The 18,847-nt window shown below is 39.5% G+C and overlaps 1 protein-coding gene across 3 annotated transcripts; it reads left to right on the plus strand.

The window, feature by feature from the left end:
* The first annotated feature begins 180 nt into the window (after window positions 1-180).
* NSRP1 (nuclear speckle splicing regulatory protein 1) lies at window positions 181-17,814 on the plus strand. Of its 3 annotated transcripts, none has more exons than XM_074889846.1 (7): window positions 181-248; window positions 1,495-1,582; window positions 11,195-11,251; window positions 12,539-12,670; window positions 13,625-13,832; window positions 14,420-14,528; window positions 16,672-17,814. In XM_074889846.1, the coding sequence occupies exons 1-7, from the start codon at window positions 229-231 to the stop codon at window positions 17,711-17,713; spliced, it is 1,656 nt and encodes a 551-aa protein (XP_074745947.1). In that variant the 5' UTR covers window positions 181-228; the 3' UTR covers window positions 17,714-17,814. The 3 variants fall into 3 exon arrangements, with proteins under 3 accessions (XP_074745947.1, XP_074745950.1, XP_074745948.1); XM_074889847.1 differs by lacking the exon at window positions 181-248 and adding an exon at window positions 300-877; XM_074889849.1 differs by lacking the exon at window positions 1,495-1,582 and having other exon boundaries at window positions 202-248.
* Window positions 17,815-18,847: the final 1,033 nt, after the last annotated feature.

Raw genomic sequence — 18,847 nt, forward strand, 5'->3', positions numbered from 1 at the left:
TCCACAGCCCTTCCCGTATCGGCATTTTCGCCACTCGCCAACGGGCCGTTAAAAAATTCGTCCCCCACCTCCAGCCCTCTCGGTCCGCTCTCTGCTTCCCTTCTGGAGCGCGGCCGCGGTACGGCGCGGGGGGAGTTTCCGGGGCGGGGCCGTCTCGGCCGTGAGGAATCTGCGGCCGCGGAACGGCGGGCGGCTCTACTTGGCGGCGGCAGCAGCAGCCGGGACAAGATGGCGGCGTTGAGCAAGCAGTGAGTGACGGTGGAGCTGCGGCTGTGGGGCCCCGCCGCGCCGCCACTGGGCTCCCCAGGATGGAGGGTCCGACCGGGCCGTGCTCCGCGGGGCAGCGGTCGTGGGGGGGCCTCGGGGCCGCTGCTGAGGGCGGGCGCAGGCTGGGCCCTGCCTCGGGCCGGGGCGAGCTCTGACAGAAACCCCCGCCCGGGCTGCGGGAGGAGGGCTCGCTCGTCCCGACCGGCGTTATGTTTACCGTGTAGCCTTGTTGTGTTGGCCTCAATTTAAAACTGCCTTTATTTAAGAAAAAAAAAATCAGTGGGAAGGCATCGAGGGCTGCTGCGGTGTTGTCGGGGGGTAGTTCTCTTGGGAAGTAGAATCGCCTCAGGATTCCCACACAGCCCCTGTGCAGCCGCCGCCCCTCGCCCCCGGAGCAGCGGCCTGAGGCGGCCGGGGTGCTGGGGCGCGGTTTGCTTCTCGGCTCCCCGCAGCCGGGCAGCGGGAGCTGTGGGGGCCGCGTTCGGAGCACACGGAAGCAAATAGTTCGTCACAGCGATGATGTAGTTCCTACGGCATCGTGGAGTTCCTCAGCTGAACGCTACAGGCTGTGACGAGCTATTTACTCAGTGATGGACTCGGGGAAAGGCAGGTGGGGGAGAAATTCCTGGTTTAGAGAGATTGCTCGTTACTGAGAACAGAGATCAGCAGAAGAGTTCTCTGTGTGGAGTTAATCAGTATCTGCTGACTGTAAAACTTGTCTTTTGCCATAGCTGTATCTGTGGGTTGGTGGTTTACAACGCCATGCAAAATAGATTAATTGCATCAGCAAATGTAGTTATGGAATAGTGTCTAGTGTAGACTAAGACTAAATTAAGATTAAACAGTAGTAATTTCATACTTCTCCGAGGGAGGAAAAAAAAAAATTGCCTGGAAAACTCTGAACAAGGGATTTGTGGCCTAATTGAGGAAGATCGTTGCATCCAGAAACTTTCCATGGAGAAAGATAGCAATAGTTGTGGGAGAAGCTGGCAAGCGTGTGGCAAGGCTGAGTGCACTGCTGCGCATGCTGCTCAGATCTGTACGTGATACAGAATCACAGGATCATCTAGGTTGGAAAAGACCTTGAAGATCATCTAGTCCAACCAATACATTATGTTGATGCTGATATTTTATTTCTAAAATTGTGAATGGTAGTTTTTTGGTTTGGGACGTGTTACGTGTTGTGTTGTAAGTAATGTTAAAGGTAACTTTTAATTTTTTCCCTAGATATGGGCTCATTATGCCCAAAAAATTGCCACAGAAAAATCTTGTTTCAGAGAAACTCTCGGTGTTTGCAGATGACTCTGATGAAGAGGTCAGTTCAACAATTTTTTTCTGAAATTTGCCCCATATTCTGCAAATTATTTGTTTACAACCCTTAATGCCTGCATCAGCCTATGGCAGTGTCACTAAGATATGTGTCATCATTGGGCATGAAATGTGGTCTGTGTTTTCTTTAGTGCAAGTTCATCACTTTAGGAAGTGATGACTTGATTTTTAGTTACTATCAGCTGTTTCAAAAGTTCATCACATGTGGCAACCTGTTTGCAAGAGTTAACAGGATCTAGCTTGTAAAAAAATTTGTTGGCTACCACTGATAAATATGACTGCAAATAGACAGGAGTAATCAACAGTCCTTTCTCAGATGTTAACTTTAAAGTGTAGTTGTTAAGTGTAGTTGTTAAGTGTATTTTATCCTTTAGCTCATTCCACCCAAATTTGATATAACTGATTTATGATGTTCAGACTCACTGTAAACAAAAGCAAAGCTGTACAAAACAAAAGTTCTAAAGCATAAAATAGGCATGTAATGAGAATTACAGGTAGTTCTGGAAGTACTCGCAATACTTGTAATACTTGATTGAACAATACACAGCTCTTCGGTGATCACAGAGTTTATTGATACTCCGTGATGTATGACTGTATTGGATGATGTTGATAGTGTTCTTTTGTATATTTTTAAAATTTTTTTTAAAGTATTTGCCTTCAAAATACTAGCTTTCTACCTGCCCCAGTAGAGGGTGCTGTACACTATAAAAATTACACTTCTGGATGTACTGCTCTGAGTATGGGGAGCATCCCGGAACTGGCATGGTATATAGGCTGGGTTGGATACTTTACAGAAACCCAGCTTCTAAAACAGAATTTTGGAAAGATTTAAAGCCAGTAGCTTCATAATTTACAGGTAAAGAATAGAAACTCCAAATTGTGGAGGTGAATTTTCCACGTGGGTGGGGCTTTCTGGACATGATGTTACAGTTTTACTGGGTTTTATCGATGTGGAATTACTTGTGATAATTTAATCACAATATCATTATGTGCATATTTAGCTTTTTTCCCCACAAAATCCAGAAAATAAATTTTATATATACCCTTAGTCTAGAATTTTAACATTTAAGAAGTTGAAATTTAGAATCGGTTGAAATTTAGAAACAGAACCAGTGTTACAAAAATGTTGTTAATACTCTAGAGCTTCTCTTAATGCTCGCTCTTTTGTGTAGTTGAAAAAAGACAATGCTAATAAAGCATCAAATAATCTTCCTCTGTTTCTGACTCCTACTATCAAAGCATTTCTTTTTAAAATTTTTTTTTTTTTTAAATGAACTAGCAGTTGTTATTTTTATGTCACAGAAAGCCTCAATCTAGCAATTCCCAGCCTCTGTGCCTGGTTCTTTTACAGAATCCAGAATGCGGCTGTTGGAGGTGTCTGAGCTCCTTTTGTACATCAAAGGGCTCAGGGCCTTCCTAGTAACATCCACTCAGCAGGAAACTGCCTCAGTGCAGTTTGTGGGACTTAGAGGAAACAGGGATGACAGGAACATGTCTTAAATCCCATCCCTTTCCTCACTTAGCCGCTGTCCTCAGCGCTATCAGTAGGTGCATCCCTCCAGGTGAGCTTACAGCTGGCACTGTGGCTCTAAAGAGAGGCTTTCCTTTAAATACAGCTAGTGGAGATGACAGTGGATCCGCAGGAGCAATTTCCCTGTCAGTTTGGGATTTGGTGTCTTTCTCTACATGAAGGGACTGACCCCACATTTTCCAGATCCCAAGAATGAGCTTGATTTAATCTCTTGTCATTAAACATTATGCAGTAGGGCTGGGAACCTTCCTCAGTATGGGGCTATCTTGCATTTTTTGACTCCTCCATCTTCCCTTAATGTCTAAACGTTAAAGCAAAGTAATGAATTCCAATAATAATAATATATGATGCTGCCTACTAACTTTTAGCTTAACAGATCAAGTACCCTCCCTTTCAGAAAGACTGACAGATTCACTAGCAGAGTCTGCTATGAAGAGACTTAAAAGTTGTCATCAGTATGGTACATACCCAGCAAAAAGTAATAATCTCATAACTGCCTTTATCAAAGAAGATCATTTTTTTAAAAAAGCAAAATTACTTTATTAGTTCAATAATAATTTCAGAGCTTTTCAAGATAAGGAGCAGTATTTGGGAGGGGTTTCATTTCCTGTCTGCTACCTTATCAGTCAGAACTACATCTCAAATGTCTGGAGATTATGTATTTTTAACTGAACTCTAATAAAGTTTGTGCTGGGAGATCTCCACACCTGACTTGGTCTGTGATTATATATTAGATACCAAACTTTTGCTCCCTTTTTTTAAACGTTACTGTGCATATTTCATTAAGATTATGCCTGTACCCTTGCTGAAGGAATTTGAAAATGATCATTTTTGCTGTGGCTAAGTACATTAATGGATGTTAGTTGCTGATGAAGGTGATCTTTGAGTTAGTTCATAAAAAACAAGACTATCTGGGATGGACATTTTCTTGAAATACAGTATTGACTGGGAAAAAGTAAACCAGGTAATTACAGTTACTTCTAGCTGATATAGTTCTGATTTATTTGCCCCCATAATGGGGAGTTGTTGCTATCTTTAAAAACTGGGGGGAAGGTTGTTACCCCTAGGAAAACCTGTTGTAGAGCAGATGTTATGGCAACAAACTATGATACGTTAGAAATAAGTTTCCATTCTGGCTTACTATTATTTGTGATATATCCATTTTCTTCAAAAACATTATTCCCTTATTCACACACTGAGTTTTCAGGCATGGCTTGTCAGTATTCCCAGTGCACTGTTCCACGTTCTATTTTATCTTTGGGATCTAGTTGAAAATATCTCTGTGGTGCAGCAGATAAAATCTCTGGGGTTTTATTGTATCAGAATTACCCAACATACATTCCTGTACTTTACCAGCCCTTCAAAACTGATTTATTGCTACAGGATATAAAGCATAGCTGAAAAAAAATAACTGTACATAGACCACAGTAGGTGCTAAATTCAGGAGAGAGATCATGGAGTCAGTGTGGATAGTTCAGTGAATGTATCAGCTTGATTTGGTGGGGTTTTTTAGTGACTATCTAAAAGATGAATGAAGTGTTTAAGCAGGCACAAAGGAAGAAACTGAAAACTATATCCTCTTTTTGACTCAGACTTTTGATTTTGCTTACAGATCCTTCCATTCACTTTGCAACTTTGCAGAGGATACAATGTGACTAAAAAAAGTGGTGAAATAATGAGTATTGATGATGATCTGAGTTTATGCACAGTTTTCATGCGAAATAAGACTAAATAGACTGAAGGGATTCTTAGAGAGATAACTGAGAAGAAGGAAGTGGAGAGGAATAACTCGAGAGGATGTATGTGACATCAAGAATGATTCAGAGAAAGTAAAGTGATTTTGCCATTTCTCGTAATATGAGCAGAAGGGTATATTGTGAAATTACCAACTAACTGTCTTGGTCTAAACAAAAGGAAGCTGGGGGTTTTTTCTCCGCACAATGTATAATTAAGTTGTGAAACTCATTGCCACAGGATATTGTGGCATGGCCAAAAATATAAATGGATTCAGAAATGGATTAGTCAAATTAAGGGATGCTCTTGGTGTCAAACAATGGTCCAGGTGCATCCTCCAGTTCAGGAAGTCCCTAACCTCCTGGTTTCTGGAAGTGAGGAGGGAATGCCAAGGAAAGCTAATTCTGTACATGACTTGTTTTTCATGTTCTTTCTCTTAATCTTCTGCTAGCAGCCATGGCTCAATATGATGTATGAATTGAGATGAATCTGTTGCCTGACTTGATTTTTTTAATCCCCCCATGAAGGCTTGAATTTCATGTACATCTAGTGATCATCCGTGTGCAGGCTGTAGTTGGAGAATTTAGGTCTCTGAGGGCAAGCCTTAACAGTTCGCGGCTAAATACATATACATGAGAGTGTGAGTAGCTCATTTTAAGATGTTTTGATACCAAAGTGTCATGAATTCAAAGATCTCACAGTCTGAGATTCCTTTTCTGATGGGAAAAGAATGAAGTGAGCAGAGTCAGATCTCGGCCCTTCAGAGACGCAGCCACACAGGGCCACCAGCTTGGGGCGCGATCCACAGAAACACACGCAGGTATCTACACTTGAGTTCCCTGAGCTCCCTGTACAGTCAGCAGAGACACAGGTACTTCTGAGGCACAACTTACCTCCTTCTAAAGTAGACACCTAAAATCAGTGAGATGGATTTTGATCTGAAAGTGTCTATTTCTCAGTCTTTAATACTAAAGTGCTATTGGACTGGCTAATTCAGTATAAAAGGAGTTTGCTTCTTGTGAACTGGCTATCTGTGCTTCTTTCACTGGCTGATCGAATAGAGCCCCAAATTATCCTGCTGTTGTGGTTTGGTCAAATAATTTTTCTGCTCATCCATGTAAAGCTAGATAGTTCTAGTGAGAGATTAAAATCTAACTACATATAATCTGCCTGACGTCACCAGTGCACTTCATTTCCCTTTAAAATGTATTTTACTTTAAACAAAGATAATTTATTTTATGTGTCTACTGCAAAGCAGCATGTAGAGAATTCAAAAGGGTAATATTAAAGGGCAAAGCCCCCTCATGGGTCTTCATAACAGGTTGTATTAGAGCAGAAGCATCTTTTGGTTTTAAAAAAGGAATGGAGTGGTATTTTACATAATCTATCAGTAAGTACCAGGCCTGGGGTTTTGGTAGCAACCACAAATGCTGTTCCTTGGGAGGCAGGCTATACAGCTACTATGAGATTCTCCATTAATAATAGCTATTATGTCAGAATTTGTTGGTCTTGTACTTCTTGTGGCAGTCAGTGGGGAAAAACGAGTCAGGAATCTCACATAGACTTTGAGAGCATCTACTAAAATAGTTGTGGCTTTTTTTACAAGACATTCTCAGCTTCAGATTTAAAGTTGTAACTTCCTAGAAACCTTCAAAACTGAAAATTATATTAGTCCCAGGCTGACTTGTTTTCTGAGACTCTGCTTAAATGGTGCTGCACCCTTTGCTCCAGAAATTATGTCATTTCCAGCAGCAGTTTAGGAGGAATTACTTCTAAAAACCCAACCTGGCGCTTTTTCCCAAGAACAGAGAGACAAATTAGCAACTCAGGAGGATAAACAGAGCCTGACTGTTCTTTAAACTAGGCACATTCAGGTAAATCATTTGCTATCCTGCTTTTGGTTTGGTTTTCTAAAAAGAGCTTTATACGATTCATTGACATTTGCCCATAGTAAGTTTCTGAATGTACTGGCCAATTGTGATGAGGGGTCTCTAGCTGCAGAACAAAGAGCCTGTTAATGCCCCAATGATAAGAAAGACAAGGTGATCTCAACCCTCCTCTGATGCGTTTGGCTGGCCTGGAAGCTGAGGGCTGGCTGCCTAGTCCAGGTGAGACGGGAGGAAGCAGGAGATGTAGGGGGAAACCAAGGAACTGCAGTTGGGACCCAAGATGTGGGAAGACTGGGATATTGTGGTGGGAAGGCAGAGAAGACATATTTGTAAGAAAACGAAATTTTAGTTGTCTCATTTGTGGAATTGCCTTTTTAGGTATTTGCATTTGAATTTTGAATTGAGCTTTTTGTATAAAGCTGTAAATGCTTTATACAGAGCTTTATGCATGCTCTGTCATGAGTTGTACATCGCTGAGACAAACCAAAACTATCGGTCAGTAGTTGGAATGTCTGCTGTTCTTTGGTTGTGTGGGAGCAATGTAAAGAAGGTGTTTTAAGAAGTAACTTGCAAGGGGTGCTTGCCTGCAGGATAAAAATAAGGAGGTATCTCAAGCACTTAAGAACCTGAAAGAAGCTTATAGATACCTGAAGGAGGGAAGAAATGGGAGAGAACAATGAGAAATGTTAGTAGATTGGGGTAATTTATTTTATTACTCTTTTTTTAACCTATTCAGTTGTGTACAAGCTATCTTCCATGGTCTTGTAGGAGTGGTTGGCTGGAGAGTCTCATTTATGAGAGTTTCTTGATTTGCATGGATTCTATGTCGTTTCACAGGATAGGGTTAAAACATTTTGTCCATCCAGAAAATATTAAACTATAAGCTTTGTGCCTCAGAAGAATAGCTTGACTGCAGGGAAGAAGAAGGTATGAGACAGATTGCTGAGCTTATAGGGCCTTTAATAAATGGGCAGTTGATAAGTAAAAACAATACAAAAGAACGGGAAGTTCTCATCTATCAGAGCTCACAGTGCCACAGGAAATTGTCCACCATAAACCATTAGGGAAGGTGTTTGTTTTTTGTAAACTTACTGCCACTCTAGACAAACAAATTGCAGGTGGACTTCTTTACAATCATATGTACAATAATGAGGATTATATATTACTTTTGTGTTTATGTAATCTTTGTAGATCACCACTTATATTTCGTGTAGGCAGACAAGGAAAACATTCTAAGCAGTGTTGCAAATATTTTGATGGAATAAAGCTTATTCTGTAAATGTAACTGCAGAATCTGTTTTGTCTTTTACTGAGCCCTTGCTTTCTGGCATAATGCAGGGGAGATTCCTTACTGTTTAGGTACTTTTCTGTAAAACCAGTGTAAGAGTGTCTGGTAAAGGAATCCTCCAGTGATGACCCTTAATATGTCAAGCAGAGGACTGTGTCCTTCCCAAAGAGCCAGGAGGAAGTCTAGGTCTTCTCTGTAATGCTGGTGTGTGTTCCACTGCCAATTCAAAAACTTTGTTTATATTAAGAAATTTATACTGACTCATTTGTAGCATTTTTTTTTTAGATAAAACATAGGACATAAAAATCAAGTACAGTATTTTAGATACTTCTCAACATCAGCTCATCAGTCCTGAAAGCCAGAGGTAAATACTAGATGAGTGAAGCCGGAATTCTCAGAGGTTGTTTTAAACTAAATAATCCTCTACTTCCCCCAGCCAACCAGCTACAGAAATAAATGAGACTATATCCAATTCTAGTCCAAATAATCAGCAAGCTGCAGTATGTACAGTGTAGTCCCTGGTACCAGAGTGGGCTCTGTGAGCGTGTTGCTAACGTCTGCCAAGCTCAGCTTCCTGAAGCTGGTCTGAGTCCTTGCCTGGTTATCTGCAGCTGGGCAAGGGAGGGAGGCTGCTTTCTAGTGATGGGCATAACTGAATCAGTACAGGGTTCTTCTTCCATGAAAGTGCACATCATGCTTTCCCTTTATTACTGTAGTTTAACCACAAGGTTTAACATTTTGAAAGCTGGGAGGGGTTTTGTCTAAGTCTGTGCGTAGCAATTAAAGCACCAGAAAAAGTTGGAATGCGTACCCTTTCAAATTCCCATTTTTAAGTCTCTCACTTGGAGTGGGCTAGGAAGGAATATTCTGAATATTCTCTCAGATTTTTCTGATTGTAGTATTATTTATGAAAGTAGGTACTAGCATGTTTATGGGAAATAGGCAAAGGTCTAGAGTATCTAGAACTGAGTGGATGCTGTTATGTGATACCATATGTACTTCTGCGGATATTGAGTGTTGCCTTAGCGCCTTCTCTTGCTGAGTTTAGAATCAGTTGGTACTCCTCTGAGATACTACCTTTCTGGTTTGGGGTTTTTTTGTGTTTGTTTTTTTTTTTTTAAAAAAAACCTACACAGAAGCTTGCAAGTCTTTTTATTTTCTGTAGTTTGCATAGCAGAAAAAAATCCCTTAGAGGTGATCACTGTGTGTACCTGTTAGTCCCGTAGGACTTGTGAGCTTACTAACAATCTGAACCATCTGTGGTGGGTGGCAGAGGTCCCAAAGACACTTGTGTTCCTGTGGTCTTCATGAAAATTGACAACTGGGTTAAAGGGACAGCCATAGATGAGAATTTGTGATTTTAATCTTTCTCAGTGTTGAGGAGGAACCGTTGACTGACTGCTCAGCACAGGGCTAGCTGGTCACACACACCGTTGCCCATCTGCCGAATCAAGCAGGCAGGGTGTCTGAGGAGGTGCTGGGGGAAATAAAGAGACAGAGGGCACAAAGTCACATATAATGAAACTCCATTAATTCTGCTGCTTATGGCACAACTTGTTCCCTGTTCCTGAAATTAACCAGTGAAAAAATATTTGGACTGTTTACAGTCTGTCACCTAGAAAATTGGTTTTTTTCCTTGTTGACACATCTGTTAAAATTTTAATAGCATAAGAAAGAGGGGTCATGACATGTTGTTATATTATTTTAAACCTCAAATGAATTCAAAACCCTTCTTGTTCAGGGGATCTGTTTAAATTTACATGGTGATAGTTCTGTTTGATTTCGGAAGATCCTAGTCCCCACTGCCAAGCTCTCCATTTTTAAACTTTATTAAAGAGCTGATTACACAGTCTCTTTGCCTTTTTAAACTGTGATATAGAGCCTGTATTAGTCAAAGTTGCAAAACTTGGGAAGCTGCCAAAATGCGAAAGGATTTTTCCTTCCTATTTCTGCTTTTTAAGACTAAGAGATATTTAATTACATAAACAAGGATACAAGTCCTGTCATTCATAATGAATCTGTTTAATAAATGGTATTTTCTATTGCTTGAGAAAAGATAGAGATGCAGTTTAGTTCAACACTAATGAAAACTAAATAAAGTGCAAAGCTTTTTGAAAAAGACAGTATGATTAGAAAACATGTTCTCAGTAGTGGATATGGTTTTTCTCAGGGAAGATTAGTATTGCTATTTTCCAGCATATTAATCTTGAGAATTTAAACAACGTTTGAAGTACATGCTGTTCAAATCAACAGTATTCTTATTTCTAAAAATACAGAGCTAATGATACAGGTCAAACCTGAAATAAGTGCCAAATCCTTTTGGATATTTGTTTTTTTACTATGAATACAGTTTTTTCATGTGATTGTCAGTAAGAATGTCTGCTCATGACTGCTACATCTCTGATGAGATTTACAGGCTGGAAGAAAAGTATGTATATTCTGAATAGCACCTATCTATTTCACAGACTATTAGAAATATAATAAAAAAAATAATTGAGAACATTTATCCTTCTTTATTCACAAACATATAATTCCCAAGAACATTAAAACATTTTTGAATCATAAATTGATAGGAGGGTATAACTCCAATTCCTGTTGATTTGGGGGGTTTGTTTTCTGTGGTGTTCTTAGGAATTTGTTTCAGCACTGGCTTTAGCTGTCCTTTGCTAGGTGTTTTGGCTGTTGATGTGCTAGCTTCTTGCACCAACAGGCTGACCTTTGCCGTAGTGGAGGGGTATGTCTTTTTCTACCAGTTTTTTGGCAGTGGTTGGAGGAAGGCATTGCCACTGAACAGTTTTCACAGACCTTCTATGTCTCTGAGCATTTCTTGGACAGAGATTACTTGTTTTGTGAAGCGGCATGACATTTTATGCAGCTTTTGAGGTACACATGTAATTGAAATAGTGTTCTTAAACTCATCTCCATTTTCATAAAAAAATATATATGTTGAGATACTGCAATACTTAGCTCATGGAAAAGGCTGATTCATTGTATGTTTGTGAATGAACTTTTTCTTGCTTACAGAAGAATACTATTGAAGTGAAAGACTGACTTATGTAATGGGACTATTGTGTAGTTAGTTGTTAGAATGGTAGAAAAATAACGTGAACTGTGTCAGTGTGATTAATTTTATTGCTGCAATGCTTCCTTCCATAGCCATCTGTTGGTGAAAGTCTTCAGAAAGAAGCATTGAAAAAACAAGCAATGAAACAGGTAAGATGTGGTGGGGATTCTATGCCCATGGCAGATTAAGAAATTACTGCATCCGTTCCTTTTTATTAAATAATTGCAGAAACATAATTGTGCAACTTCAGCATGAGAGTTACCCTTTAAAAAATTCCATGTAACTATGATTTTGTGCATTGCCCTTTGCAGCACAAGAACTTTCTTCAAAATTTGACTTGAAATTCTCAGAGCCTTTCCTCTAGCAAAGATTTTGTTTCAGTTTTCTGGGGAAAATTGTTCTTTTTGAAATTGTTCTGACCATGATCAGAGTAACTGAAGAACTGCCCGATTAAAGCTGCATGAGTGGTGTTTAACACAGAGCTGGTCATAATGTAAAACAATACAATTTCTGTTTACTCAATGCAAGCACTTTAAATACACAAGATGTTGAAGTTTTTTTGTGGCACAGAATGCATTGATATTTTTAGAATTTCTCAGTCTGTTTTGGTTGTAGAATGTAATGTTTCAAAGTATTGGGTTTTAAAATATTTAAATATATACCAACAGTGAGCCTTTTACTGTAATCGGGGAATAAATTGTACAGAGGAGACATGAATTTTACATTTTGAAAAGCTCCAGACCAATAAAAGACATAGAAGAAAAAATATTTATGCATCATACACTTAACACATTGCTGTTTTCTGGTGGAGGTAATATGTGCTTGAGAGAAACTTGTGTGGTTGCAGTTCAGCATTCCTCTTCTGTTGTCAGGAGGTGTGATCTAAGGGCTCCCCTAGTAGTTGTGTTTTTCTGATAGGGCTTTTAAAAACTGAATGGTTTCACAGTTCTTACTTTCAACTTGATTGTACAAACAGAAGATAAAACTCTGAAATATGGAGTCATATCCTGAATTATATTGGTACATATTTATTATTTGGAGGTTTGAGGAAGAGGGATAAACTATAGATGAAAACACACAGTGAAATTTATTCAAATGTTGTTTACTGTTTATTAAAAAAAATAATTGCGTTATTTGATGGAACAGTTTGCTTATTAAGAAGTTTCCAGTATTGTTTTGACTGTTGTGCTTTGCTTTCTATATTTCCTATAACTGCAAATACTGGTGATGATTTGGTTATTTGTCTTCTCAATCCTGGTAAACAGTTCAAGAACTTTGTAGGTCAGACTGTTTTTAATTTACACTCGATGTTCTAATGGATAGGTTTATACTATAGATCTGTTTAAATTACAATATAGGAATAAAATGTTTGAAAATAGTAAAAATGTCATGGTTAATTTTTTTGTATCTTCTCCTCCCCCCTTTTTGTCTTCTAGACTAAATTGGAGATTCAGAAGGCTTTGGAGGAAGATGCTACAGTGTACGAATATGACAGTATTTATGATGAAATGCAGCAGAAGAAGAAAGAAAGTAATGCCAGAGTGTTATCTGGAAAAGATGACAAAAAGGTCGATACCTGAAAACTTATGCTGACTGTCTTATCTCTGTATGCTTGGAACAGCTATGATTGATTAACTTTTAAGCTTTGCCAAATGCATTTTCTCATGGGGCATGCAAGTATTGTGCTTAAATCCTGTTACATAAGGTAGTAGTTTGCAAGAATTTTGGCAAAACTTCTGGTTCATCAGATACTTCAGAGTCCTGATCCAGTGGTATTCTGGAGGGTGACAGACTACAAGTTTCCTGACCAATTTATGATGTACAGATAGCATATCTGTCTGTGTATTACTGAAGAGAATGTTATGATGTGATGATAATAGGATTAGAGGCAATGGGCCCTGCAACAGTACCACTTCTGGTAATAGAGACTCTTTTGTTATTAAGCAATGAACATAAACCGTCCCTCCTCACTCACTAGTGTGCTTACTGGAGGACTGTCAGAAGACTAAAGTAATTAACTCTCATTGGTGAAATGTGGCCAATTTCCACAGCCCAGTGCCTTGTTTGAAAGCATTGCTGAATTATCCTGACAAGTGTTTATTGTTACTTATTCTGTTTTCATTTGAAAGCTTTTGTCGGGTTATGTGGGTATAAAAGGAAGCTTCACACTCCTTTACAGCAGTAGAAAGGCAAGGCTGTTAGAAGACAGAAGGCAGAGGGGTGAGAAATCAAAAAGCATTTAATTTCACTCAGAGCAAAAATCATCCTAGTCAGAGATTAGGGCTGAATGTTTTGCTTGAGTACAGCAACCTGTGATTGGGAAGCGTGCCATGTTAGGATCTAAAAGGGAATGACAGTTTATTTCGGATAGCTATCAAACAGTGTGAGAATACGTTAGACTAGCTTCTGTCCATTTTCTTCCATTACCAACTTTCTTCAACATCTCCATCAATCCCAGTCTATGTTTTCTCAGCCACCTCAATTACCTCTCAGCATGATACCTTTTCTCCCTCCTATTTTAGCCCAGATACATCCAAAATATCCTCAAAGCAGCTGAGATTAGAAAGAAGGAGCAAGAAAAAAGAATGGAAAGAAAAATTCAGAAAGAGCGTGAAATGGAAGGAGGACAGTTTGCTCACAAAGAGGCTTTTGTGACCTCAGCCTATAAGAAGAAGCTACAAGAAAGGGCTGAGGAGGAGGAAAGAGAAAGAAGAGTGGCAGCTCTCGAGGGTGAGATTTACACTGAAATAATTCCTCTTGAAAAGAATGGCCTTGTACATGATTTACAACATTGTCATCTGGTCTCTCTGTGAGGCTTGAGATAATTAAAATCAAAAAGGACCAGATAGCAGATACTGAATCGGATCCCGCTTTGTCTGTTATTTTCCTTTGTACATGTTACTGAAGGAACAGAGGAAGCTCCTCTGTTTGTCTGTCAGTATTATTTGGGTTGCTACTTCTAATTTTTGAGGAGGGGTCAGTTGTTGAAGGAATACTTGTAAGCCTGAGGTACAGTGATGCTTACACTCCTTACCTCAGACATTCTGTGCAGTGTCCCAGGAATAGGTGTAAAGAATAGGATGTAGCATCATAAGATGCATCAGGTTGGAGTGGACTTCTGGAACAGATGACCTTCAGCCTCCTGCTCAAAGCGTGGTCTGCTGTGAGGTCAAATCAGGTTGCTCAGAGCTTTTTCTGCTCTGGGCTTGAAAACCTCAAGGATGGAGATTGCAGTCTTGGTGGTATCTACCAATTGTGAGTTGTGTCTGATGAGTATTTGTGGCACAGTAAATCCAGCCTTACTTTCTGTCTCTTAGCATACCTGGATGTGACCAAACAGAAGGATCTCAGTGGATTTTACAGACATCTTTTAAACCAGAGAGTAGGGGAAGAAGAGATGCCTAAATGCAGCTTCCGTGAAGCCAGGTAGGATGTGATTCCAGAAGTTTTTCAGATATAAACCAGCTTCTGGCTGTTTGTGATTCCAGACTCACTGGAACACTGTAAGAATTAAGACAGAGTACTAAAACACTGGTAGGGTAAGCAGGTTCCTTTATACAGCTGATTAACTGAATTATTTGGAAAATGTCTAATGGTCATCAGTGTATAGACTATAAGACAGAAACAAGCAGGAGAGGGATGATGTTTAAAAAGTGTCAAGAGTACAGTCATACCTGTAATACTACTTGGTATTAGCCTATATTTACTTTGGTCTATGTAATATTTGGCAATCTGCATTGTTACATATTTTGAATCATGAGGGAGACAAAAGGTAAAATAATGAGCATAGAGGTAAGTCATAGGAAATGATGTTGTGATATGAATTTCCTGAAAGGAATGTGTCTTCCTTTGTATTTATTCCATGTTTACAGGTTCATAAAAAATAAATTGAGTATTGATGCTGTGCTAAAAGGAAATTAATCAAATATGTAGGAAATCCAGTGGGAATATTTAAAAATCTTAATATAGGCACATTCCAAAGCAAAGCAATGAGATGAGACTGAATTATTTATGTAGTTGAGATGGTGAAATTCTGCCCTGTGAATAAATATGGTGAAGGGGATATGTTTATTGTATGCCACAACTGATCATTTGAAACAATTAATTGAGGTTAAACCTCATTTGAGATAGGCCTTAAACCTATATGTCACTAGTTAAATGCTTGCCATCACAAAGAAAACACAGCTTTTATCAAGAGATCTGCTAGATTTGAGATTGGATTATTAGAAAGTAAATTCTTAGCTTAAATAAAGAATGTGATCACAGTGAATTTATTCAGCTATCTGAAATAAGGGAATTCTGGATTATATCTTCAGTATAATGATATGCCACCTTAGTGGAAATAAGTAGGGAAAAGTAGTGTAAAAGAAATAGGAAGTAAGAATTACTGACTGGAAGAAAATCAGAACAGCTTCCTGAATTTAAGCAGGAAATGGGAAATTTGAGGCCACAGTTTTGTCATTTGAGACTTAAAGTATTAGTGCACCTCTGTGTCTGGAAAAACGTCCTGTCTTAGGCTTTCACCGAAGAGAAATACTTGGTTTCAGTGGTGCGCAAAGATTGCTACTGAGGTGGTTAAATGAGTTTTGCATTTTATGGTTTCTTCTTTTTATTAATGACATCTAAGATACTCAGTTGCACCTCTTTATAAAAACACTAGCAGTAGTGGTCAGCCCACTTGGTTGTCCATTTGCTTTAATAGTTCTTTCAGAGCATCTTCAGGATGATGTAGTTTTGTACTGTATAGAGATCATTTGAAATGATGCAAATTAAGGAAATGTTTCTTTTGCAAGTTGTATATAAAATTAATTCAGGGGAAAACAAGTAGTACTGTAGATGGTGCTCCCAGCAGGGCTTTCAAATCAGCTCAGGTGTATATTTTAATTTTATTCTTTCTTTTGGTGGTACAATAGGATACAGAGAGAAAACAGGTCAGTTTTTAGCTCTCAGAATTCACGTTGCTTGTCCCTCAAGTGATCCACGTTTGACTGGTCATTTTAACTAATTGGATTACTAAATAAATCATCAAACTTTTCATCATAATTTTTAGCAATTGTTCATAGACTAACCATGCTTTCAAGCAGACATCAAACATTCAGTCTAACTAGATGGTGTGCTGATTCCTAAGAAGTTACCACAGACTGTTACTGTAGCTGTGTGATTAAAAAGAAAAGGCATGTGGCTTATGTGAGTAAACATGTATTTCCTTACCAGTCAGAAAAGAATAACAAAGCACAGAGGAATAAACACGTAGGAAAAAATGTGTAGCTTGCCAAAAAGCTTACACAAGAAATATGTCTTTTTCCTTAGATGGAGGCTACAGATACTTAACCATAGTCATTCTTTTAGATAAATTCATCAGCTTGCATTCACCAATGAACCAGATACAGATACTTAATAGAAATTGTTTGCACTGGATTCCTGGAACCTGAGCCACAGATAGAGTTGCTTTCTTAGACTTCTCAGCAGCATCTTTTGCTTAAGTCCTGACCAGAAGTCAGTTTGTAGAAAAGTCTGAGATTTCAGGCTGTGTAATGTTGTTTTTTCTTTTTTAACATAAAAAATGTAGGATAAAGGAAGAGAAATCTGACAGTTCTTATGATGAGTCCAACCAAAGGAATAAATGCCCATATGAACGACAAAGACTGAAGCCCTCTGCTAAGAAAGAGAATAATCCAGATGCTGATACTGACTTAGGAACTGATAGTAGTGATGATGATAAGAGGCACAAAAATAGTAAAGTGGATTTGAAAAAGAAGATAAAAAGAGAGAGCTCTGTGAGCAGTGAAGAGGAGGCTAAACATCGCAAGAGCCAGAGGCATTCCAGGTCACCAAGCTCATCCAGTGTGGAGGAAGAGCTGCGCACAAAAGCCCGAACAAATCATCTTACAAAGAGGGGGGAGAGCAGACCAAGCAGAAGGGGAAATGATGAACAATCCAGGGAAAAAGATTATGAGAGAAGTAGGACCCACGAAAAGGATCACCAAAGGGAAAAGGAAGAGCGACATAGGTACGGGGATCACACTAGTAAAGATAACTACAGACGGAGGGATGAGCAAGACGATAGACAAAGGGGGAAGGAAAGAAAAGAGAGGGAGGGACATGGAAGAGAGTGGAGGAAGGCAAAGGACAGAGAAGAGAAGGGCTCAGAAAAGGAACGAGAGAAAGAAAGAATAAGAAATAGTAAAGACAGATATAATGACAGGGAGAAGGAGAGAGGAGAGAAATGCAGAGAAAAGGAAGATCATGTGAAGGACAGGAGAGAGAAATACGGTGGCGATGAAAAGAAATACAGAGAGAGGAGGGAAAGTACTCCTGCATCTTTAGAAAAAGATGGAGAATCTGATCTGGAAAAAGAGAGAAAGAAAAAAGAGAGAGAGGTGGATGAAAAGGGAAGATCCAGCTCTGGAATTCTGTCTGAGCAGAAACGTAAAGCTGGAGAAGAAGGGGAGAAAGAGGAGAAGGAACAAGCACAAAAACCATCTGAGAGCATGAGCAAATTTGCCAAACGGAGCAATGAAGAGACAGTCATGTCAGCAAGGGACCGCTATTTGGCAAGGCAGATGGCACGTGTCGGCACTAAATCTTACATTGAGAAGGAAGAAGATTAATGTCCCTGTGGTGGACAAAAACACTTGGTCTGTCAACCAAGAGGAAAAGCCACTGCAGCATGAACTCTTGTACAGAAATAAAAGTGTATCCTAGCTATTTATTCCTGGCTTTCATTTAAGAAATTGTGTGTGCGTAATAGAAGAACATTTGAAATGGATTAATGGATCACTTGATACACACCTTTAGTCTGTTTATACAGTTAAAATATTAAATTTGCCTGACTCTGTCCACCCTGGCCTTCAGTAACCTGTCCTTGGTACCTGCAGATTCTGGGACAGACCTAGGAGTGTGTCGTGTCCTGACCACAGAGGAAGGGACTAACAAGAGGTTCTTTATCCTGATACCTTGGGGGGAATTAAGGTGAAATGACACCAAATGGTCAAACTTTATACGAATTTATTGATTACACATTTCAATCACCTGAGGAGTTAATTTTCTGGCAATAAAGCAAAGCAATTACCCTTTGTGCCTGAGGTTACAAAAAGGGAAGAAAGGAGAGACAGGGAAGAAGAGAGGAAAATAAGAAAGAAAGAGAGTTCACCACCTTGACATGAGTCAGTATGAATATGTTCTGGTTCGCTAGCATCTGCTTCTTTAGTGAACACACTCCAGACGGCTGTCAGTTCCCCTGCCTGTGCGCTGCCTTCCCCTTCCGTTACAATCTTTTCTCCGGAATTGACTTGCAATGCTACTGCTTTATATTTCCACACCTTGTCTTTTCTTCATGAGAATGTGTCAGTAAACCAAACCCTTCTTTATTCAGGGTTATATGGGGGAGCAACAGAGATGTAACATAGGGAAGCAGTAGTGTCAAGGACAATGTTGGATGAATCTTGAATTGAAAGGGTTTGAGGAGCTCCCTCTACTACCTGTTGAGTATTACAGTAGTGCTCGAGCTGGGCATACCACTTCCTTACTGTCTCTCTTTGGGCAGCCCCCACAGAAGGTGATGTTCCATCTAGAACAAGTACCTTAAATGACCCTCTGAGAATGATGGGTTGTTGCTGAATAATTTTTTTTGGCCTCTTGCAAGGCTAGACAGACTATGAAGAGACCTTTCTCCCAGAAGGAATATTGCTTCTTGCATCCTTGAAGCTACGTGAGAATACAATAGGCCTAGTAGGGCCTTCTGG

This window comes from Strix uralensis, chromosome 20 (genome assembly GCF_047716275.1).
Source record: "Strix uralensis isolate ZFMK-TIS-50842 chromosome 20, bStrUra1, whole genome shotgun sequence".
NCBI classification, from domain to species: domain Eukaryota; kingdom Metazoa; phylum Chordata; class Aves; order Strigiformes; family Strigidae; genus Strix; species Strix uralensis.

Excerpts from the sequence above, each read along its gene's own strand:
- NSRP1 (XM_074889846.1), top strand. The coding sequence starts at position 229 with ATGGCGGCGTTGAGCAAGCA. Across the intron at positions 249-1,494 it reads ATGGCGGCGTTGAGCAAGCA|ATATGGGCTCATTATGCCCA; the intron begins GTGAGTGACGGT and ends TTTTTTCCCTAG. Across the intron at positions 12,671-13,624 it reads CTGGAAAAGATGACAAAAAG|CCCAGATACATCCAAAATAT; the intron begins GTCGATACCTGA and ends CTCCTATTTTAG.